This window comes from Heptranchias perlo, chromosome 43 (assembly GCF_035084215.1).
Source record: "Heptranchias perlo isolate sHepPer1 chromosome 43, sHepPer1.hap1, whole genome shotgun sequence".
NCBI classification, from domain to species: Eukaryota; Metazoa; Chordata; class Chondrichthyes; order Hexanchiformes; family Hexanchidae; genus Heptranchias; species Heptranchias perlo.
The window spans coordinates 5290406-5315762 of NC_090367.1; the positions used below are offsets into that span (position 1 = coordinate 5290406).

Consider the following 25357-nt stretch of genomic DNA (forward strand, 5'->3'; position numbering starts at 1 on the left):
TCTCAGGTTGGGGCTGAGGCACATTTTGGAGCAGTGCAGAGGGAGCTTTACTCTGTAATTAACCCATGATGTACCTGCCCTGGGTGTGTTTGATGAGACAATGTAGAGGGAGCTTTACTCTCTATCTAACCCGTGCTAAAGCTGCACTGGGAGTGTTTGATGGGACAGTGTAGAGGGAACTTCCATAACAACAACAACTTGCGTTTATATAGAGCCAAAGAAGGAGACATTAGGAGGCAGACGAACGGCAGTGCTCTGGTCCTCCTGGTAGGAGATTCGGAGTCACGATAACGACCTGTTCAGGTAAAGATGCCTTTTGTTTTAAAAACAACCCAGAGCCAAGATAAGTCTGTTGCAGACTTGCAAATATAAACATCAATCTGCTGAATGTGAGGTAAGATATACTCCAGTGCCTGCAGCTGGATAGGCTCACCAGCATTCTTCGTCAAGGCTCCCACATTAAGAATAGCCATTCCAACAGGATACTGGTAGGCGAGTGGGCCCTTAAAAACATAAACCAAGAAGGGATCAACAGCCTCAGGAAAGGAAGAGTGAGAGAAAAAATAGAAATGGCTGGAGGTGTCGGGGTGGAGATTGGTGGATTAATGTAGGTGGGAATTGGTGGATTAATGTAAGGGTGGGGATTGGTGGATTAATGTAGGGGTGGAGATTGGTGGATTAATGTTGGGGTGGAGATTGGTGGATTAATGTAAGGGTGGAGATTGGTGGATTAATGTAGGGGTGGAGATTGGTGGATTAATGTTGGGGTGGAGATTGGTGGATTAATGTTAGGGTGGGATTGGTGGATTAATGTAAGGGTGGAGATTGGTGGATTAATGTTGGGGTGGAGATTGGTGGATTAATGTAAGGGTGGAGATTGGTGGATTAATGTAGGGGTGGAGATTGGTGGATTAATGTTGGGGTGGAGATTGGTGGATTAATGTTAGGGTGGGATTGGTGGATTAATGTAAGGGTGGGGATTGGTGGATTAATGTAAGGGTGGGGATTGGTGGATTAATGTTGGGGTGGAGATTGGTGGATTAATGTTGGGGTGGAGATTGGTGGATTAATGTTAGGGTGGGATTGGTGGATTAATGTAAGGGTGGGGATTGGTGGATTAATGTTGGGGTGGAGATTGGTGGATTAATGTAGGTGGGGATTGGTGGATTAATGTAAGGGTGGGGATTGGTGGATTAATGTAGGGGTGGAGATTGGTGGATTAATGTAAGGGTGGAGATTGGTGGATTAATGTAGGGGTGGAGATTGGTGGATTAATGTTGGGGTGGAGATTGGTGGATTAATGTTAGGGTGGGATTGGTGGATTAATGTAAGGGTGGGGATTGGTGGATTAATGTTGGGGTGGAGATTGGTGGATTAATGTAAGGGTGGAGATTGGTGGATTAATGTTGGGGTGGGGATTGGTGGATTAATGTTGGGGTGGAGATTGGTGGTGTTACAGGTTGACTTTGAGGGAATGGTCCAAGAGGGTTGTGGTTGGGGTTTAAGGAATGCTATTGGAGGGTTGATGCTGGGGTTATTCAGTGGTCTGAGGGAATGGTATTACTGAGCTACTAACATGGGGTGATATGAGGTAAGGGGCTGTATCGGTTCATTGAGGGATGATTATTGGTGTGTTGAGCTGTGTTTGCTCAGTGAGGGAGGGTATGGGGTGTGTTGGAAGCTGGTGTCGGAGCAGGGAGCTCTCAATGGGCTGCGGGTGTGATCAGTGAGCGGATTGATTGAGGAAGGCGGACGGTGCATTGCGCAGTGCGCCTACCCGCGCTGAGTGGGAGTGGCGGAGAGAGGCGGACTGCAAGCACCGGGGCAGCGAGGATCCGGGGAATCAGTGAGTGAAACTGACACAATGTAACTTTCACCGAGGAAAAAAAGACAAAAAATAAAATCTCAAACTTTAAAATGTTCGCCGAGGGAACCGTCCGGCGGAGGCTGGAGGAGGGAACGTGCCTCAGACCAATAGACGGGCAAAAACAAACACTCCCCACCCCTGGAGAGAGAGAGAACCGGAAGAAAGGAGGGGCTAGTCCAGATTTACAACAGGTTGCGGAATTTGGGAATCATTCCGGAGAGGGGCAGGGAGCAGGCAATGCCAGATATTCCGGAGAGGGGCAGGGAGCAGGCAATGCCAGATATTCCGGAGAGGGGCAGGGAGCAGGCAATGCCAGATATTCCGGAGAGGGGCAGGGAGCAGGCAATGCCAGATATTCCGGAGAGGGGCAGGGAGCAGGCAATGCCAGATATTCCGCAGAGGGGCAGGGAGCAGGCAATGCCAGATATTCCGCAGAGGGGCAGGGAGCAGGCAATGCCAGATATTCCGGAGAGGGGCAGGGAGCAGGCAATGCCAGATATTCCGCAGAGGGGCAGGGAGCAGGCAATGCCAGATATTCCGGAGAGGGGCAGGGAGCAGGCAATGCCAGATATTCCGCAGAGGGGCAGGGAGCAGGCAATGCCAGATATTCCGGAGAGGAGCAGGGAGCAGGCAATGCCAGATATTCCGGAGAGGGGCAGGGAGCAGGCAATGCCAGATATTCCGCAGAGGGGCAGGGAGCAGGCAATGCCAGATATTCCGCAGAGGGGCAGGGAGCAGGCAATGCCAGATATTCCGCAGAGGGGCAGGGAGCAGGCAATGCCAGATATTCCGCAGAGGGGCAGGGAGCAGGCAATGCCAGATATTCCGGAGAGGGGCAGGGAGCAGGCAATGGACTATTTCAGATGTCCCAGGGAGGACCCTGGCAGTGTATCATTATTTACAGGGGGTTCTCGGGATCGTGCCGATAATCGCAGGGGGTCCGCAGGAGTGTGTCGATATTTACAGGGGGTCCGCGGGACTATGTCAGTATTGACAGGGGGTCCCGGAGAGTGTGTCAGTATTGACAAGCGATCTCCGGGAGTGTGTCGATATTTACAGGGGATCTTTGGGTGTGTGTCGATATATACAGGGGGTCCCGGGGAGTGTGTCAGTATTGATAGTGTTCCCTGAGAGTGTGCCGCTACTCGCGGGGTGTCCCGGGGAGCGTGCCGCTACTCGCGGGGTGTCCCGGGGAGCGTGCCGCTACTTGCGGGTTGTCCCGGGGAGCGTGCCGCTACTTGCGGGGTGTCCTGGGGAGCGTGCCGCTGTTCGCGGGGTGTCCCGGGGAGCGTGCCGCTGTTCGCGGGGTGTCCCGGGGAGCGTGCCGCTGTTCGCGGGGTGTCCCGGGGAGCGTGCCGCTGTTCGCGGGGTGTCCCGGGGAGCGTGCCGCTGTTCGCGGGGTGTCCCGGGGAGCGTGCCGCTGTTCGCGGGTTGTCCCGGGGAGCGTGCCGCTGTTCGCGGGGTGTCCCGGGGAGCGTGCCGCTGTTCGCGGGGTGTCCCGGGGAGCGTGCCGCTGTTCGCGGGGTGTCCCGGGGAGCGTGCCGCTGTTCGCGGGGTGTCCCGGGGAGCGTGCCGCTGTTCGCGGGGTGTCCCGGGGAGCGTGCCGCTGTTCGCGGGGTGTCCCGGGGAGCGTGCCGCTGTTCGCGGGGTGTCCCGGGGAGCGTGCCGCTGTTCGCGGGGTGTCCCGGGGAGCGTGCCGCTGTTCGCGGGGTGTCCCGGGGAGCGTGCCGCTGTTCGCGGGGTGTCCCGGGGAGCGTGCCGCTGTTCGCGGGGTGTCCCGGGGAGCGTGCCGCTGTTCGCGGGGTGTCCCGGGGAGCGTGCCGCTGTTCGCGGGGTGTCCCCGGGAGCGTGCCGCTGTTCGCGGGGTGTCCCGGGGAGCGTGCCGCTGTTCGCGGGGTGTCCCGGGGAGCGTGCCGCTGTTCGCGGGGTGTCCCCGGGAGCGTGCCGCTGTTCGCGGGGTGTCCCCGGGAGCGTGCCGCTGTTCGCGGGGTGTCCCCGGGAGCGTGCCGCTGTTCGCGGGGTGTCCCCGGGAGCGTGCCGCTGTTCGCGGGGTGTCCCCGGGAGCGTGCCGCTGTTCGCGGGGTGTCCCCGGGAGCGTGCCGCTGTTCGCGGGGTGTCCCGGGGAGCGTGCCGCTGTTCGCGGGGTGTCCCGGGGCATATGTTGATATATATAATTGCAGGCCCCATATAGAAAAGATTGGAAACCACTGCCCCAATGTGAATCCCATCACCTTTCCCCTCCCCCTGTCCAAAACCCCCCCCATAATCGCCAGAAGCATTTGTGCCAGGGACTTTGTCAGATCCCAGTGACTATCCTTGACGTTACACACGAAACTCTTATCACAAATCAGTTCTGTTCTTGTGTTGTAAACAACGTCTCCTTTGTATCCAGTTACACAAGTGATCTGTCACCTGATGTTTACCCCATTACCAGAAGGTACAAAGTCTCGGAACAGTTTGAACCTGACCTTCAGTGGTGTGACAGCATCGTAGTCGTTTGAATCTTAGGTGAGTGTGGAGCGTAAATCAGTTTATTAAGCTTCAAAACCTCGTACAGCATTCTGCTACTCAGACTGTATTAACCTCTTCCTTCCCATTTTCAGAATTTGTTGCTAGCATTGTTTAAATGGAGCTTTGTTTTACCGTCTTCCCTTCGCCCTGCATGTGCTGACCGTTGCTGGGGTATGGCTCCACAGTCAACAACAACTTGCATTTACAAAGCGCCTTTAACGTAGTAAAATGCCCCAAGGTGCTTCACAGGAGTGTTATCAGACAAAAATTGACACTGAGCCAATGAAGGAGCTATTAGGAGATATTGGTCAAAGAAGTAGGTTTTAAGCAGCGCCTTAAAGGAGAAGAGAGAGGAGAAGAGGTTTAGGGAGGGAATTCCAGAGCTTAGGGCCGAGACAGCTGAAGGCACGGCCGCCAGCGGTGCCAAAACAACAGGGAGTCAACGGGTCATTGTACCGTGTAGGGCATCACAGCTGAGCCCGATCCTGCTCGGACTCTTCCTTTTCCCAGTATGGGGATGGATGAATTCGGGCTCATTCTTCCCCTGTCAAACCCAGCGGCACTGAGGCCAATTGTAGCACTTTTATTGCCTCTCCGGCTGAGATGAGTGGAGACTGGGCATCAAAACCATGGCCCTGGTTTCTATGGCTCAGTGATAGATCCGTTCCTCCAGAGCCATTGAGACGACATTGAACAAGGTGTTTAACGGAAGAGAATGGAGTTAATCACAAGAAAAGGGATCCTAATGCTGTTTTTATTTGTGTATCCATATGATTTGAAAATCAGATACCCAACGTAACACCATGAAGCTGCTGGCTGCTCTCGCCATCTGCTCCTTATCCTTCCTGGTGACTGAAGGAGGCAAACCTGAACCTTGCTGTAAGTGCACTTTATATCGTGTTACACCAGGTACCAGGGAAATAGAACGGAAATGGCTGGAAAGGCCCAGCCTCAGAGAGAAGAGGTAGGTCAACGTTTCGGGTGCGACCGTCCATTAAGGGGGCGGATTTCACATTAGCACTCCCTGCAAATAGTTTTGCACAATGGCTATCAGGAATTTGGGCACTGTGATGAGTGTCCCCAACCCAACGATTGGATTGAAAATCATGGGGAGCTGCTTTCCATGCCCCACATCCACGATATACGTTTCTTTAAGATTGTGCCCCCTTGTTCTGGATTCCCCCACCAGAGGAAATAGTTTCACTGTTTCTACCCTATCGAATCCCTTTATCATTTTAAATACCTCAATTAGATTGAGGGAATACAAACCATTCCTCCTTCCCAAGATTCACAAATGGGACTGCCCTGGTAATTCTATCGTTTCAGCCTGTTCTTGCCTCACAGAACTAAATTCTTCTTATCTCGACTCAGTTTTTTCTCCTCTTGTCCAGTCTCTTCCGATCAACATCTGTGACTCTCCCAAAGCCACTTTACCCACTGCAAGCCCACCGACTCCCACAGCTAACTCGATTAGACTTTCTCCCACCCTGCCTCCTATAAGGACTCTATTCCATTCTCCCAGTTTCTCCGTCTCCATCGTATCTGTTCTGACGATGCCGCCTTCCACACCGGTGCTTCAGAAATGATGGGCAGTTAAAGACCAGCTGGTCTATCAAGCCTGCCCTGCACACATGATGGTCTAAGTTAGGAGACAGTGTAAGTTGTGTAGATGGGAGCAGGAAGTTAGACAGACTAAGTGAGTGGGCAAAACTGTAGCTGATGGAGTTCAGTGTGAGGAAATGTGAGGTCATCCACTTTGGATCCAAGGAAGACAAATTGGAATGTTTTCTAAATGGTGAGACGAGGAGCTGTGGAGGAGCAAAGGGAATTGGGTGTCCCAGATACACACATCACTAAAAGCTGGCGCACTGGTACAAAAAATAATCAAAAAGGCTAATGGAATTTATCTCAAGGGGGCTGGGATCACAAAATAGCAATACAAGTTGATGAGGCCATAAAACTACAAGGGCTCATTTCTAGAGGAATAGAATATAAAGTCAGAGAGGTAATGTTAAATTTATATAGGACCTTGTTCAGACCACACTTGGAGTACTGTGTGCAGTTCTGGTCTCCATACTACAAAAAAATGGTTATTGAAGGAATGGGGAAAGTGCAGAAAAGATTCACAAGGATGTTGCCAGAATTGAGAGGATGGAACTAACAAGAATTTGAGCAGGGTGGGGCTCTTCTCTCTGGAAAGGAGGAGACCTGAAGGAGGTCTTTAAAATTATGAAGTGGTTCAAATAGGGTGGATGAGGAGAAACTGTTTCCACTTGTGGGAGAGCTGACAAACAAGGGGGCATAAATATAAGATAGTCACTAATAGATCAAGTGAAGAATTTGGGAGGAATATCTTTACACAGAGTAGTGGGAATGTGGAACTCGCTGCCACATGGGGCGGTTGAAGCAGCTAATATTGATGCATTTAAGAGGAGGCTTGATGGAAACATGAGGGAGAAGGGAACAGAGGGGCAGGGTGGGAATAGAGGGATATGGGGGTGGGGGCAGGGTGGGAATAGAGGGATATGGGGGTGGGGGCAGTGTGGGAATAGAGGGTGGGAATAGAGGGATACGATGGGGGGGGCAGGGTGGGAATAGAGGGATACGGGGGGGGGCAGTGTGGGAATAGAGGGATACGGGGGGGGGGGGGCAGGGTGGGAATAGAGGGTTACGGGGGGCAGGGTGGGAATAGAGGGATACGGGGGGGGGCAGGGTGGGAAGAGGTAATTACAGTGGGAGAAGGTTCGGGTGGAGTATAAACACCAACATAGACCAGTTGTGCCAAATGGTCTGTGTGCCTGAATACCCAGGGACTGTAAACTTGGAGAATTACCTCTCCAATGAACTCTCACTGGCTCTCACTGATCATTCTCTTTCCCTTTTTATCCCACAGCTCCGCCAAAGCTCCTGGAAGGTAATAAGGTTATTGTGAGTATCGACAGTGCACGTCCTATGTGTGTCCTGTTCCTCAAACTAAACGCGGGGGAGCTGGTCCCCTGAGCCTGCACCCCTGTATGGTTGGGTCTCCCTATTGCGCAGCATTGCAGAGACTGGCAGCCAATGGATCTAAACAGGAGAGGACAGAGCATAAATATCGCTCTCCCAAGGCCAGAACAAATCAAAGCACATTAAATGACAAGAACTTGCATTTATACAGTGCCTTTAATGTGGTAAAACATCCCAAGGCGCTTCACAGGAGCGCAATCAGACAATATTTGACACCAAAGACTCCCACGCAAATACTGACCAATCCACATGATCCCCTTGCAAATTCTGATCTTCTGCCAGAGTCCTTCTGCTAATACGGACACATTCCCAGGGACTCTGCTAATACGGACACACTCCCAGGGACTCTGCTAATACGGACACACTCCCAGGGACTCTGCTAATACGGACACACTCCCAGGGACTCTGCTAATACGGACACACTCCCAGGGACTCTGCTAACACTGACACACTCCCAGGGGCTCTGCTAACACTGACACACTCCCAGGGGCTCTGCTAACACTGACACACTCCCAGGGGCTCTGCTAATACTGACACACTCCCAGGGGCTCTGCTAATACTGACACACTCCCAGGGGCTCTGCTAATACTGACACACTCCCAGGGACTCTGCTAATACTGACACACTCCCAGGGACTCTGCTAACACTGACACACTCCCAGGGACTCTGCTAACACGGACACACTCCCAGGGACTCTGCTAATACTGACACACTCCCAGGGACTCTGCTAATACTGACACACTCCCAGGGACTCTGCTAATACGGACACACTCCCAGGGACTCTGCTAATACGGACACACTCCCAGGGGCTCTGCTAATACGGACACACTCCCAGGGGCTCTGCTAATACGGACACACTCCCAGGGACTCTGCTAATACGGACACACTCCCAGGGACTCTGCTAATACGGACACACTCCCAGGGACTCTGCTAATACGGACACACTCCCAGGGACTCTGCTAATACGGACACACTCCCAGGGGCTCTGCTAATACGGACACACTCCCAGGGGCTCTGCTAATACGGACACACTCCCAGGGGCTCTGCTAATATGGACACACTCCCAGGGGCTCTGCTAATACGGACACACTCCCAGGGACTCTGCTAATACGGACACACTCCCAGGGACTCTGCTAATACGGACACACTCCCAGGGGCTCTGCTAATACGGACACACTCCCAGGGACTCTGCTAATACGGACACACTCCCAGGGGCTCTGCTAATACGGACACACTCCCAGGGGCTCTGCTAATACTGACACACTCCCAGGGGCTCTGCTAATACTGACACACTCCCAGGGACTCTGCTAATACGGACACACTCCCAGGGGCTCTGCTAATACGGACACACTCCCAGGGACTCTGCTAATACTGACACACTCCCAGGGACTCTGCTAATACGGACACACTCCCAGGGGCTCTGCTAATACGGACACACTCCCAGGGACTCTGCTAATACGGACACACTCCCAGGGACTCTGCTAATACGGACACACTCCCAGGGACTCTGCTAATACGGACACACTCCCAGGGACTCTGCTAATACGGACACACTCCCAGGGACTCTGCTAATACGGACACACTCCCAGGGGCTCTGCTAATACGGACACACTCCCAGGGACTCTGCTAACACTGACACACTCCCAGGGACTCTGCTAACACTGACACACTCCCAGGGACTCTGCTAATACTGACACACTCCCAGGGACTCTGCTAATACGGACACACTCCCAGGGACTCTGCTAACACTGACACACTCCCAGGGACTCTGCTAACACTGACACACTCCCAGGGGCTCTGCTAATACGGACACACTCCCAGGGGCTCTGCTAACACTGACACACTCCCAGGGACTCTGCTAACACGGACACACTCCCAGGGACTCTGCTAATACGGACACACTCCCAGGGACTCTGCTAATACGGACACACTCCCAGGGGCTCTGCTAACACGGACACACTCCCAGGGGCTCTGCTGCATAAGAACATAATAAATGGAGCAGGAGTAGGCCAATCGGCCCCTCGAGCCTGCTCCGCCATTCAATAAGATCATGGCTGATCTGATCCTAACCTCAAATCTAAATTCATGTCCAATTTCCTGCCCGCTCCCTGTAACCCCTAATTCCTTTACTTCTCAGAAACTGTCTATTTCTGTTTTAAATTTATTTAATGATGTAGCTTCCACAGCTTCCTGGGGCAACAAATTCCACAGACCTCCTACCCTCTGAGTGAAGAAGTTTCTCCTCATCTCAGTTTTGAAAGAGCAGCCCCTTATTCTAAGATTATGCCCCCTAGTTCTAGTTTCACCCATACTTGGGAACATCCTTACCGCATCCACCCGATCAAGCCCTTTCACAATCTTATATGTTTCAATAAGATCGCCTCTCATTCTTCTGAACTCTAATGAGTAGAGTCCCAATCTACTCAACCTCTCCTCATATGTCCACCTCCTCATCCCCGGGATTAACCGAGTGAACCTTCTTTGTACTGCCTCGAGAGCAAGTATGTCTTTTCTTAAGTATGGACACCAAAATTGTATGCAGTATTCCAGGTGCAGTCTCACCAATACCTTATATAACTGCAGCAATACCTCCCTGTTTTTATATTCTATCCCCCTAGCAATAAAAGCCAACATTCCGTTGGCCTTCTTGATTACCTGCTGCACCTGCATGCTAACTTTTTGATTTTCTTGCACTAGGACCCCCAGATCCCTTTGTACTGCAGTACTTTCCAGTTTCTCGCCATTAAGATAATAACTTGCTCTCTGATTTTTCCTGCCAAAGTGCATAACCTCACATTTTCCAATATTGTATTGCATCTGCCAAATCTCCGCCCACTCACCCAGCCCCTCTTTCTCCCCTTGTAGGTTTTTTATGTCCTCACTCTCTACTTTCCCTCCCATCTTTGTATCATCTGCAAACTTTGATATGTTACACTCGGTCCCCTCCTTCAAATCATTAATATAGATTGTAAAGAGTTGGGGACCCAGCACCGACCCCTGCGGAACACCACTGGCTACTGGTTGCCAGTCCGAGAATGAACCAGTTATCCCAACTCTCTGCTTCCTGTTAGATAACCAATCCTCCACCCATGCCAGAATATTACCCCCAATCCAGTGATTCTTTATCTTGAGCAATAATCTTTTATGTGGCACCTTGTCAAATGCCTTCTGGAAGTCTAAATACACTACGTCCACTGGTTCCCCTTTATCCACCCTGTACGTTATGTCCTCAAAGAACTCAAGCAAATTTGTCAGACGTGACTTCCCCTTCGTAAAGCCATGCTGACTTTGTCCTATTAAATTATGTTTATCCAAATGTTCCGCTACTGTCTCCTTAATAATAGACTCTAAAATTTTACCCACCACAGATGTTAGGCTAACTGGTCTATAATTTCCAGCCTTCTGCGTACTACCCTTTTTAAATAAGGGTGTTACATTGCCAGTTTTCCAATCTGCCGGGACCTTTGCTGAGTCCAGACAATTTTGGAAAATTATTACCAAAGCATCCACAATCCCTACTGCCACTTCCCTCAAGACCCTGGGATGTAAGCCATTAGGTCCAGGGGATTTATCCGCCTTGAGTCCCATTAATTTACTGAGTACCAATTCCTTAGTGATTTTAATCGTATTTAGCTCCTCCTTCCCCCCCCCCCCCCCCCCCCCCCCAGAGCCCCCTGTTTGTCCAGTGTTGGGATATACTTAGTGTCCTCTACTGTAAAGACTGAAACAAAAGATTTGTTCAGCATTTTTGCCATCTCCATGTTTCCCACCATTAATTTCCCGGTCTCATCCTCTAAGGGACCGACGTTTGTCTTAGCCATCCTTTTTCTTTTTATATAACTGTAGAAACTCTTGCTATCTGTTTTTATATTTTTTGCTAATTTATTTTCATAATCTATCTTCCCTTTCTTAATCAATCCTTTAGTTACTTTTTGCTGTCTTTTGAAGACTTCCCAATCTTCTATCCTCCCACTAAGTTTGGCTACCTTATATGTCCTTGTTTTTAGTCGGATACTATCCTTAATTTCTTTACTTAGCCACGGATGGCTGTCATTTCTTTTACACCCTTTTTTCCTCAGTGGAATATATATTTTTTGAAAGTTGTAAAATAACTCCTTAAATGAACACCACTGCTCATGTAGCGTCTTACCCTTTAATCTATTTTCCCAGTCCACTTTAATCAATTCCGCTCTCATACCATCATAGTCTCCTTTATTCAAGCTCAGTATGCTTGTTTGAGAACTAACCTTCTCACCCTCTAATTGGATATGGAATGTAACTATGTTATGGTCACTCATTCCCAGGGGATCCTTAACTAGGACATTATTAATTAATCCTGGCTCATTACACAGGACCAGGTGCAAGGTTGCTTGCCCCCTTGGAGGATCAGTTACATACTGCACAAGAAATCCATCCCAAATACACTCAATAAACTCTTCCTCAAGGCTGCCCTGCCCAATTTGATTTGTCCAGTTAATATGATAGTTAAAATCCCCATTAATTATAGCTGTTCCCTTATTACATGCCCCGACTATTTCCTGATTAATACTTCTTCCAGCAGAGTTGCAACTATTAGGAGGCCAAAAACTACATGCTGATACGGACACACTCCCAGGGACTCTGCTAATACTGACACACTCCCAGGGACTCTGCTAATACGGACACACTCCCAGGGATTCTGCTAATACGGACACACTCCCAGGGACTCTGCTAATACGGACACACTCCCAGGGACTCTGCTAATACGGACACACTCCCAGGGACTCTGCTAATACGGACACACTCCCAGGGATTCTGCTAATACGGACTCACTCTCAGGGACTCTGCTAATATGGACACACTCCCAGGGACTCTGCTAATACGGACACACTCCCAGGGACTCTGCTAATACGGACTCACTCCCATGGACTCTACTAATACAGACACACTCCCAGGGACTCTACTAATACGGACACACTCCCAGGGACTCTGCTGATACGAACACACTCCCAGGGACTCTACTAATACTGACACACTCATAGAATCATAGAAAATTCACCCACAGAAGGAGGCCATTTGGCCAATCGTGTCCGCGCCAGCTGAGAAATGAGCCACCCAGCCTAATCCCACTTTCACACGTTTGGTCCGTAGCCTTGCAGTTCACGGATCTTCAGGTGCATATCCAGGTATTTTTTAAATGAGTTGAGGGTTTCTGCCTCTATCACCCTCTCAGGCAGTGAGTTCCAGACCCCCACCATCCTCTGGGTCAAAAAGTTTTTCCTCATTTCCGCTCTAATCCTTCAACCAATCACTTTAAATCTTTGCCCCCTGCTTATTGACTCCTTCACCAAGGGAAATAGGTCCTTCCTGTCCACTCTATCTAGGCCCCTCATAATTGTATACACCTCAATCAAATCACCCCTCAGCCTCCTCTGTTCCAAGGAAAACAACCCCAGCCTATCCAATCTGTCATCATAGCTAAAATTCTCCAGTCCTGGCATCATCCTCATAAATCTCCTCTGCACCCTCTCTAGTGCAATTACATCCTTCCTGTAATGTGGTGACCAGAACTGTGCGCAGTACTCAAGCCGTGGCCTAACTAGTGTTTTATACAGTTCCAGCATAACATCCTTGCTTTTATATTCTATGCCTCGGCTAATAAAGGAAAGCATCCCATATGCCACCTTAACCACCTTATCTCCATGTCCTGCTACCTTCAGGGATCTGTGGACATGGACTCCAAGGTCCCTCACTTCCTCAACACCTTTCAGTATCCTCCCATTTATTGTGTATTCCCTTGTCTTGTTTGCTCTCCCCAAATGCATTACCTCACACTTCTCCGGATTGAACTCCATTTGCCACTTTTCTGCCCATCTGACCAGCCCATTGATGTCTTCCTGCAGTCTACAGCTTTCCTCCTCACTATCAACCACACGGCCTATCTTTGTGTCATCCGCAAATTTCTTAATCATGCCCCTTACGTTGAAGTACAAATCGTTAATGTATAACACAAAAAGCAAAGGACCGAGTACCGAGCCCTGCGGCACCCCACTGGAAACAGCCTTCCAATCGCAAAAACACCCGTCGACCATTACCCTTTGCTTCCTGCCACTGAGCCAATTTGCCACATTCCCTTGGGTCCCATGGGACTTTACTATTTTGATCAATCTGCCATGTGGGACCTTGTCAAAAGCCTTGCTAAAATCCACGTAGACTACATCAATTGCGCCACCCTCATCGATCCTTCTTGTCACCTCCTCGAAAAATCCAATCAAGTTAGTCAGACACGACCTCCCCTTAACAAATCGGTGCTGACTGTCCTTGATTAATCCGCGCCTTTCTAAGTGACAGTTTATCCTGTCCCTCAGAATTGATTCCAATAATTTGCCCACCACCGAGGTTAGGCTGACTGGCCCGTAATTACTCGGTCTATCCTTCGCTCCCTTTTTAAACCACGGTACAACGTTAGCAGTCCTCCAATCCTCCGGCACTACACCTGTATCCAGTGAAGTTTAGAAAATGATTGTTAAAGCCTCCGCTAATTCCTCCCTGGCATCCTTTAACAGCCTGGCCTACATTTCATCAGGCCCTGGTGATTTATTCAATTTCAAAGATGTTAATCCTCTTAATACTTCCTCTGGCATTATGTTTATCCCATCCAATATTTCACACTCCTCCTCCTGAACTTCAGTACCTGTATCATCCCTCTCCTTTGTGAAGACGGAGGCAAAGTATTCATTAAGAACCATGCCCACACCTTCCGCCTCCACACATGGTTTACATGTTTGGTCTCTAATAGGCCATACTCTTTCCTTAGTTATCCTCTTGCTCTTAGTGTACACACTCCCAGGGACTCTGCTAATCCTGACACACTCCCAGGGACTCTGCTAATACTGAGATAATCCCAGGGACTGTCCTAATACTGACACACTCCCAGGGACTCTGCTAATACTGATGCGCTCCCAGGGACTCTGCTAATACTGATGCGCTCCCAGGGACTCTGCTAATACTGAGATAATCCCAGGGGCTCTGCTAATACTGACACACTCCCACGGACTCTGCTAATACTGACACACTCCCAGGGACTCTGCTAATACTGACGCCCTCCCAGGGACTCTGCTAATACTGACACACTCCCAGGGACTCTGCTAATACGGACACACTCCCAGGGACTCTGCTAATACGGACACACTCCCAGGGACTCTGCTAATACGGACACGCTCCCAGGGACTCTGCTAATACGGACACACTCCCAGGGACTCTGCTAATACGGACACACTCCCAGGGATTCTGCTAATACGGACTCACTCTCAGGGACTCTGCTAATATGGACACACTCCCAGGGACTCTGCTAATACGGACACACTCCCAGGGACTCTGCTAATACGGACTCACTCCCATGGACTCTACTAATACAGACACACTCCCAGGGACTCTACTAATACGGACACACTCCCAGGGACTCTGCTGATACGAACACACTCCCAGGGACTCTACTAATACTGACACACTCATAGAATCATAGAAAATTCACCCACAGAAGGAGGCCATTTGGCCAATCGTGTCCGCGCCAGCTGAGAAATGAGCCACCCAGCCTAATCCCACTTTCACACGTTTGGTCCGTAGCCTTGCAGTTCACGGATCTTCAGGTGCATATCCAGGTATTTTTTAAATGAGTTGAGGGTTTCTGCCTCTATCACCCTCTCAGGCAGTGAGTTCCAGACCCCCACCATCCTCTGGGTCAAAAAGTTTTTCCTCATTTCCGCTCTAATCCTTCAACCAATCACTTTAAATCTTTGCCCCCTGCTTATTGACTCCTTCACCAAGGGAAATAGGTCCTTCCTGTCCACTCTATCTAGGCCCCTCATAATTGTATACACCTCAATCAAATCACCCCTCAGCCTCCTCTGTTCCAAGGAAAACAACCCCAGCCTATCCAATCTGTCATCATAGCTAAAATTCTCCAGTCCTGGCATCATCCTCATAAATCTCCTCTGCACCCTCTCTAGTGCAATTACATCCTTCCTGTAATGTGGTGACCAGAACTGTGCGCAGTACTCAAGCCGTGGCCTAACTAGTGTTTTATACAGTTCCAGCATAACATCCTTGCTTTTATATTCTATGCCTCGGCTAATAAAGGAAAGCATCCCATATGCCACCTTAACCACCTTATCTCCATGTCCTGCTACCTTCAGGGATCTGTGGACATGGACTCCAAGGTCCCTCACTTCCTCAACACCTTTCAGTATCCTCCCATTTATTGTGTATTCCCTTGTCTTGTTTGCTCTCCCCAAATGCATTACCTCACACTTCTCCGGATTGAACTCCATTTGCCACTTTTCTGCCCATCTGACCAGCCCATTGATGTCTTCCTGCAGTCTACAGCTTTCCTCCTCACTATCAACCACACGGCCTATCTTTGTGTCATCCGCAAATTTCTTAATCATGCCCCTTACGTTGAAGTACAAATCGTTAATGTATAATACAAAAAGCAAAGGACCGAGTACCGAGCCCTGCGGCACCCCACTGGAAACAGCCTTCCAATCGCAAAAACACCCGTCGACCATTACCCTTTGCTTCCTGCCACTGAGCCAATTTGCCACATTCCCTTGGGTCCCATGGGACTTTACTATTTTGATCAATCTGCCATGTGGGACCTTGTCAAAAGCCTTGCTAAAATCCACGTAGACTACATCAATTGCGCCACCCTCATCGATCCTTCTTGTCACCTCCTCGAAAAATCCAATCAAGTTAGTCAGACACGACCTCCCCTTAACAAATCGGTGCTGACTGTCCTTGATTAATCCGCGCCTTTCTAAGTGACAGTTTATCCTGTCCCTCAGAATTGATTCCAATAATTTGCCCACCACCGAGGTTAGGCTGACTGGCCCGTAATTACTCGGTCTATCCTTCGCTCCCTTTTTAAACCACGGTACAACGTTAGCAGTCCTCCAATCCTCCGGCACTACACCTGTATCCAGTGAAGTTTAGAAAATGATTGTTAAAGCCTCCGCTAATTCCTCCCTGGCATCCTTTAACAGCCTGGCCTACATTTCATCAGGCCCTGGTGATTTATTCAATTTCAAAGATGTTAATCCTCTTAATACTTCCTCTGGCATTATGTTTATCCCATCCAATATTTCACACTCCTCCTCCTGAACTTCAGTACCTGTATCATCCCTCTCCTTTGTGAAGACGGAGGCAAAGTATTCATTAAGAACCATGCCCACACCTTCCGCCTCCACACATGGTTTACATGTTTGGTCTCTAATAGGCCATACTCTTTCCTTAGTTATCCTCTTGCTCTTAGTGTACACACTCCCAGGGACTCTGCTAATCCTGACACACTCCCAGGGACTCTGCTAATCCTGACACACTCCCAGGGACTCTGCTAATCCTGACACACTCCCAGGGACTCTGCTAATACTGAGATAATCCCAGGGACTGTCCTAATACTGACACACTCCCAGGGACTCTGCTAATACTGATGCGCTCCCAGGGACTCTGCTAATACTGATGCGCTCCCAGGGACTCTGCTAATACTGAGATAATCCCAGGGGCTCTGCTAATACTGACACACTCCCACGGACTCTGCTAATACTGACACACTCCCAGGGACTCTGCTAATACTGACACACTCCCAGGGACTCTGCTAATACGGACACACTCCCAGGGACTCTGCTAATACGGACACACTCCCAGGGACTCTGCTAATACGGACACACTCCCAGGGACTCTGCTAATACTGACACACTCCCAGGGACTCTGCTAATACGGACACACTCCCAGGGACTCTGCTAATACGGACATACTCCCAGGGACTCTGCTAATACGGACACACTCCCAGGGACTCTGCTAATACTGACACACTCCCAGGGACTCTGCTAATACTGAGATAATCCCAGGGACTCTGCTAATACTGACACACTCCCAGGGACTCTGCTAATACTGACACACTCCCGGGGGACTCTGCTAATACGGACACACTCCCAGGGGCTCTGCTAATACGGACACACTCCCAGGGGCTCTGCTAATACTGACACACTCCCAGGGGCTCTGCTAATACTGACACACTCCCAGGGACTCTGCTAATACGGACACACTCCCAGGGGCTCTGCTAATACGGACACACTCCCAGGGACTCTGCTAATACTGACACACTCCCAGGGACTCTGCTAATACGGACACACTCCCAGGGGCTCTGCTAATACGGACACACTCCCAGGGACTCTGCTAATACGGACACACTCCCAGGGACTCTGCTAATACGGACACACTCCCAGGGACTCTGCTAATACGGACACACTCCCAGGGACTCTGCTAATACGGACACACTCCCAGGGACTCTGCTAATACGGACACACTCCCAGGGGCTCTGCTAATACGGACACACTCCCAGGGACTCTGCTAACACTGACACACTCCCAGGGACTCTGCTAACACTGACACACTCCCAGGGACTCTGCTAATACTGACACACTCCCAGGGACTCTGCTAATACGGACACACTCCCAGGGACTCTGCTAACACTGACACACTCCCAGGGACTCTGCTAACACTGACACACTCCCAGGGGCTCTGCTAACACTGACACACTCCCAGGGACTCTGCTAACACGGACACACTCCCAGGGACTCTGCTAATACGGACACACTCCCAGGGACTCTGCTAATACGGACACACTCCCAGGGACTCTGCTAATACGGACACACTCCCAAGGACTCTGCTAATACGGACACACTCCCAGGGACTCTGCTAATACGGACACACTCCCAGGGGCTCTGCTAACACGGACACACTCCCAGGGGCTCTGCTGCATAAGAACATAATAAATGGAGCAGGAGTAGGCCAATCGGCCCCTCGAGCCTGCTCCGCCATTCAATAAGATCATGGCTGATCTGATCCTAACCTCAAATCTAAATTCATGTCCAATTTCCTGCCCGCTCCCTGTAACCCCTAATTCCTTTACTTCTCAGAAACTGTCTATTTCTGTTTTAAATTTATTTAATGATGTAGCTTCCACAGCTTCCTGGGGCAACAAATTCCACAGACCTCCTACCCTCTGAGTGAAGAAGTTTCTCCTCATCTCAGTTTTGAAAGAGCAGCCCCTTATTCTAAGATTATGCCCCCTAGTTCTAGTTTCACCCATACTTGGGAACATCCTTACCGCATCCACCCGATCAAGCCCTTTCACAATCTTATATGTTTCAATAAGATCGCCTCTCATTCTTCTGAACTCTAATGAGTAGAGTCCCAATCTACTCAACCTCTCCTCATATGTCCACCTCCTCATCCCCGGGATTAACCGAGTGAACCTTCTTTGTACTGCCTCGAGAGCAAGTATGTCTTTTCTTAAGTATGGACACCAAAATTGTATGCAGTATTCCAGGTGCAGTCTCACCAATACCTTATATAACTGCAGCAATACCTCCCTGTTTTTATATTCTATCCCCCTAGCAATAAAAGCCAACATTCCGTTGGCCTTCTTGATTACCTGCTGCACCTGCATGCTAACTTTTTGATTTTCTTGCACTAGGACCCCCAGATCCCTTTGTACTGCAGTACTTTCCAGTTTCTCGCCATTAAGATAATAACTTGCTCTCTGATTTTTCCTGCCAAAGTGCATAACCTCACATTTTCCAATATTGTATTGCATCTGCCAAATCTCCGCCCACTCACCCAGCCCCTCTTTCTCCCCTTGTAGGTTTTTTATGTCCTCACTCTCTACTTTCCCTCCCATCTTTGTATCATCTGCAAACTTTGATATGTTACACTCGGTCCCCTCCTTCAAATCATTAATATAGATTGTAAAGAGTTGGGGACCCAGCACCGACCCCTGCGGAACACCACTGGCTACTGGTTGCCAGTCCGAGAATGAACCAGTTATCCCAACTCTCTGCTTCCTGTTAGATAACCAATCCTCCACCCATGCCAGAATATTACCCCCAATCCAGTGATTCTTTATCTTGAGCAATAATCTTTTATGTGGCACCTTGTCAAATGCCTTCTGGAAGTCTAAATACACTACGTCCACTGGTTCCCCTTTATCCACCCTGTACGTTATGTCCTCAAAGAACTCAAGCAAATTTGTCAGACGTGACTTCCCCTTCGTAAAGCCATGCTGACTTTGTCCTATTAAATTATGTTTATCCAAATGTTCCGCTACTGTCTCCTTAATAATAGACTCTAAAATTTTACCCACCACAGATGTTAGGCTAACTGGTCTATAATTTCCAGCCTTCTGCGTACTACCCTTTTTAAATAAGGGTGTTACATTACCAGTTTTCCAATCTGCCGGGACCTTTGCTGAGTCCAGACAATTTTGGAAAATTATTACCAAAGCATCCACAATCCCTACTGCCACTTCCCTCAAGACCCTGGGATGTAAGCCATTAGGTCCAGGGGATTTATCCGCCTTGAGTCCCATTAATTTACTGAGTACCAATTCCTTAGTGATTTTAATCGTATTTAGCTCCTCCTTCCCCCCCCCCCCCCCCCCCCCAGAGCCCCCTGTTTGTCCAGTGTTGGGATATACTTAGTGTCCTCTACTGTAAAGACTGAAACAAAAGATTTGTTCAGCATTTTTGCCATCTCCATGTTTCCCACCATTAATTTCCCGGTCTCATCCTCTAAGGGACCGACGTTTGTCTTAGCCATCCTTTTTCTTTTTATATAACTGTAGAAACTCTTGCTATCTGTTTTTATATTTTTTGCTAATTTATTTTCATAATCTATCTTCCCTTTCTTAATCAATCCTTCAGTTACTTTTTGCTGTCTTTTGAAGACTTCCCAATCTTCTATCCTCCCACTAAGTTTGGCTACCTTATATGTCCTTGTTTTTAGTCGGATACTATCCTTAATTTCTTTACTTAGCCACGGATGGCTGTCATTTCTTTTACACCCTTTTTTCCTCAGTGGAATATATATTTTTTGAAAGTTGTAAAATAACTCCTTAAATGAACACCACTGCTCATGTACCGTCTTACCCTTTAATCTATTTTCCCAGTCCACTTTAATCAATTCCGCTCTCATACCATCATAGTCTCCTTTATTCAAGCTCAGTATGCTTGTTTGAGAACTAACCTTCTCACCCTCTAATTGGATATGGAATGTAACTATGTTATGGTCACTCATTCCCAGGGGATCCTTAACTAGGACATTATTAATTAATCCTGGCTCATTACACAGGACCAGGTGCAAGGTTGCTTGCCCCCTTGGAGGATCAGTTACATACTGCACAAGAAATCCATCCCAAATACACTCAATAAACTCTTCCTCAAGGCTGCCCTGCCCAATTTGATTTGTCCAGTTAATATGATAGTTAAAATCCCCATTAATTATAGCTGTTCCCTTATTACATGCCCCGACTATTTCCTGATTAATACTTCTTCCAGCAGAGTTGCAACTATTAGGAGGCCAAAAACTACATGCTGATACGGACACACTCCCAGGGACTCTGCTAATACTGACACACTCCCAGGGACTCTGCTAATACGGACACACTCCCAGGGATTCTGCTAATACGGACACACTCCCAGGGACTCTGCTAATACGGACACACTCCCAGGGACTCTGCTAATACGGACACACTCCCAGGGACTCTGCTAATACGGACACACTCCCAGGGATTCTGCTAATACGGACTCACTCTCAGGGACTCTGCTAATATGGACACACTCCCAGGGACTCTGCTAATACGGACACACTCCCAGGGACTCTGCTAATACGGACTCACTCCCATGGACTCTACTAATACAGACACACTCCCAGGGACTCTACTAATACGGACACACTCCCAGGGACTCTGCTGATACGAACACACTCCCAGGGACTCTACTAATACTGACACACTCATAGAATCATAGAAAATTCACCCACAGAAGGAGGCCATTTGGCCAATCGTGTCCGCGCCAGCTGAGAAATGAGCCACCCAGCCTAATCCCACTTTCACACGTTTGGTCCGTAGCCTTGCAGTTCACGGATCTTCAGGTGCATATCCAGGTATTTTTTAAATGAGTTGAGGGTTTCTGCCTCTATCACCCTCTCAGGCAGTGAGTTCCAGACCCCCACCATCCTCTGGGTCAAAAAGTTTTTCCTCATTTCCGCTCTAATCCTTCAACCAATCACTTTAAATCTTTGCCCCCTGCTTATTGACTCCTTCACCAAGGGAAATAGGTCCTTCCTGTCCACTCTATCTAGGCCCCTCATAATTGTATACACCTCAATCAAATCACCCCTCAGCCTCCTCTGTTCCAAGGAAAACAACCCCAGCCTATCCAATCTGTCATCATAGCTAAAATTCTCCAGTCCTGGCATCATCCTCATAAATCTCCTCTGCACCCTCTCTAGTGCAATTACATCCTTCCTGTAATGTGGTGACCAGAACTGTGCGCAGTACTCAAGCCGTGGCCTAACTAGTGTTTTATACAGTTCCAGCATAACATCCTTGCTTTTATATTCTATGCCTCGGCTAATAAAGGAAAGCATCCCATATGCCACCTTAACCACCTTATCTCCATGTCCTGCTACCTTCAGGGATCTGTGGACATGGACTCCAAGGTCCCTCACTTCCTCAACACCTTTCAGTATCCTCCCATTTATTGTGTATTCCCTTGTCTTGTTTGCTCTCCCCAAATGCATTACCTCACACTTCTCCGGATTGAACTCCATTTGCCACTTTTCTGCCCATCTGACCAGCCCATTGATGTCTTCCTGCAGTCTACAGCTTTCCTCCTCACTATCAACCACACGGCCTATCTTTGTGTCATCCGCAAATTTCTTAATCATGCCCCTTACGTTGAAGTACAAATCGTTAATGTATAACACAAAAAGCAAAGGACCGAGTACCGAGCCCTGCGGCACCCCACTGGAAACAGCCTTCCAATCGCAAAAACACCCGTCGACCATTACCCTTTGCTTCCTGCCACTGAGCCAATTTGCCACATTCCCTTGGGTCCCATGGGACTTTACTATTTTGATCAATCTGCCATGTGGGACCTTGTCAAAAGCCTTGCTAAAATCCACGTAGACTACATCAATTGCGCCACCCTCATCGATCCTTCTTGTCACCTCCTCGAAAAATCCAATCAAGTTAGTCAGACACGACCTCCCCTTAACAAATCGGTGCTGACTGTCCTTGATTAATCCGCGCCTTTCTAAGTGACAGTTTATCCTGTCCCTCAGAATTGATTCCAATAATTTGCCCACCACCGAGGTTAGGCTGACTGGCCCGTAATTACTCGGTCTATCCTTCGCTCCCTTTTTAAACCACGGTACAACGTTAGCAGTCCTCCAATCCTCCGGCACTACACCTGTATCCAGTGAAGTTTAGAAAATGATTGTTAAAGCCTCCGCTAATTCCTCCCTGGCATCCTTTAACAGCCTGGCCTACATTTCATCAGGCCCTGGTGATTTATTCAATTTCAAAGATGTTAATCCTCTTAATACTTCCTCTGGCATTATGTTTATCCCATCCAATATTTCACACTCCTCCTCCTGAACTTCAGTACCTGTATCATCCCTCTCCTTTGTGAAGACGGAGGCAAAGTATTCATTAAGAACCATGCCCACACCTTCCGCCTCCACACATGGTTTACATGTTTGGTCTCTAATAGGCCATACTCTTTCCTTAGTTATCCTCTTGCTCTTAGTGTACACACTCCCAGGGACTCTGCTAATCCTGACACACTCCCAGGGACTCTGCTAATACTGAGATAATCCCAGGGACTGTCCTAATACTGACACACTCCCAGGGACTCTGCTAATACTGATGCGCTCCCAGGGACTCTGCTAATACTGATGCGCTCCCAGGGACTCTGCTAATACTGAGATAATCCCAGGGGCTCTGCTAATACTGACACACTCCCACGGACTCTGCTAATACTGACACACTCCCAGGGACTCTGCTAATACTGACGCCCTCCCAGGGACTCTGCTAATACTGACACACTCCCAGGGACTCTGCTAATACGGACACACTCCCAGGGACTCTGCTAATACTGACACACTCCCAGGGACTCTGCTAATACGGACACGCTCCCAGGGACTCTGCTAATACGGACACACTCCCAGGGACTCTGCTAATACGGACACACTCCCAGGGATTCTGCTAATACGGACTCACTCTCAGGGACTCTGCTAATATGGACACACTCCCAGGGACTCTGCTAATACGGACACACTCCCAGGGACTCTGCTAATACGGACTCACTCCCATGGACTCTACTAATACAGACACACTCCCAGGGACTCTACTAATACGGACACACTCCCAGGGACTCTGCTGATACGAACACACTCCCAGGGACTCTACTAATACTGACACACTCATAGAATCATAGAAAATTCACCCACAGAAGGAGGCCATTTGGCCAATCGTGTCCGCGCCAGCTGAGAAATGAGCCACCCAGCCTAATCCCACTTTCACACGTTTGGTCCGTAGCCTTGCAGTTCACGGATCTTCAGGTGCATATCCAGGTATTTTTTAAATGAGTTGAGGGTTTCTGCCTCTATCACCCTCTCAGGCAGTGAGTTCCAGACCCCCACCATCCTCTGGGTCAAAAAGTTTTTCCTCATTTCCGCTCTAATCCTTCAACCAATCACTTTAAATCTTTGCCCCCTGCTTATTGACTCCTTCACCAAGGGAAATAGGTCCTTCCTGTCCACTCTATCTAGGCCCCTCATAATTGTATACACCTCAATCAAATCACCCCTCAGCCTCCTCTGTTCCAAGGAAAACAACCCCAGCCTATCCAATCTGTCATCATAGCTAAAATTCTCCAGTCCTGGCATCATCCTCATAAATCTCCTCTGCACCCTCTCTAGTGCAATTACATCCTTCCTGTAATGTGGTGACCAGAACTGTGCGCAGTACTCAAGCCGTGGCCTAACTAGTGTTTTATACAGTTCCAGCATAACATCCTTGCTTTTATATTCTATGCCTCGGCTAATAAAGGAAAGCATCCCATATGCCACCTTAACCACCTTATCTCCATGTCCTGCTACCTTCAGGGATCTGTGGACATGGACTCCAAGGTCCCTCACTTCCTCAACACCTTTCAGTATCCTCCCATTTATTGTGTATTCCCTTGTCTTGTTTGCTCTCCCCAAATGCATTACCTCACACTTCTCCGGATTGAACTCCATTTGCCACTTTTCTGCCCATCTGACCAGCCCATTGATGTCTTCCTGCAGTCTACAGCTTTCCTCCTCACTATCAACCACACGGCCTATCTTTGTGTCATCCGCAAATTTCTTAATCATGCCCCTTACGTTGAAGTACAAATCGTTAATGTATAACACAAAAAGCAAAGGACCGAGTACCGAGCCCTGCGGCACCCCACTGGAAACAGCCTTCCAATCGCAAAAACACCCGTCGACCATTACCCTTTGCTTCCTGCCACTGAGCCAATTTGCCACATTCCCTTGGGTCCCATGGGACTTTACTATTTTGATCAATCTGCCATGTGGGACCTTGTCAAAAGCCTTGCTAAAATCCACGTAGACTACATCAATTGCGCCACCCTCATCGATCCTTCTTGTCACCTCCTCGAAAAATCCAATCAAGTTAGTCAGACACGACCTCCCCTTAACAAATCGGTGCTGACTGTCCTTGATTAATCCGCGCCTTTCTAAGTGACAGTTTATCCTGTCCCTCAGAATTGATTCCAATAATTTGCCCACCACCGAGGTTAGGCTGACTGGCCCGTAATTACTCGGTCTATCCTTCGCTCCCTTTTTAAACCACGGTACAACGTTAGCAGTCCTCCAATCCTCCGGCACTACACCTGTATCCAGTGAAGTTTAGAAAATGATTGTTAAAGCCTCCGCTAATTCCTCCCTGGCATCCTTTAACAGCCTGGCCTACATTTCATCAGGCCCTGGTGATTTATTCAATTTCAAAGATGTTAATCCTCTTAATACTTCCTCTGGCATTATGTTTATCCCATCCAATATTTCACACTCCTCCTCCTGAACTTCAGTACCTGTATCATC

At 48.9% G+C, this 25357-nt stretch overlaps 1 protein-coding gene across 3 annotated transcripts in view; it reads left to right on the forward strand.

Annotated features, from left to right (window-relative positions):
- The first annotated feature begins 1575 nt into the window (after positions 1–1575).
- The window catches only part of LOC137306464 (mammalian ependymin-related protein 1-like), a 35087-nt gene continuing 11305 nt past the window's right edge, over positions 1576–25357 (forward strand). Inside the window, exons 1-4 of one of the 3 annotated variants that reach the window (XM_067975699.1) lie at positions 1576–1591; positions 4260–4375; positions 5165–5257; positions 7272–7306. In XM_067975699.1, coding sequence (XP_067831800.1) covers positions 5182–5257; positions 7272–7306 — 111 coding nt within the window. In that variant the 5' untranslated portion in view covers positions 1576–1591; positions 4260–4375; positions 5165–5181. Of the gene's footprint in view, positions 1592–1733; positions 1847–2481; positions 2498–4259; positions 4376–5164; positions 5258–7271; positions 7307–25357 lie in introns of those variants that run through there. The other 2 variants (XM_067975698.1, XM_067975700.1) reach the window with 2 other exon arrangements.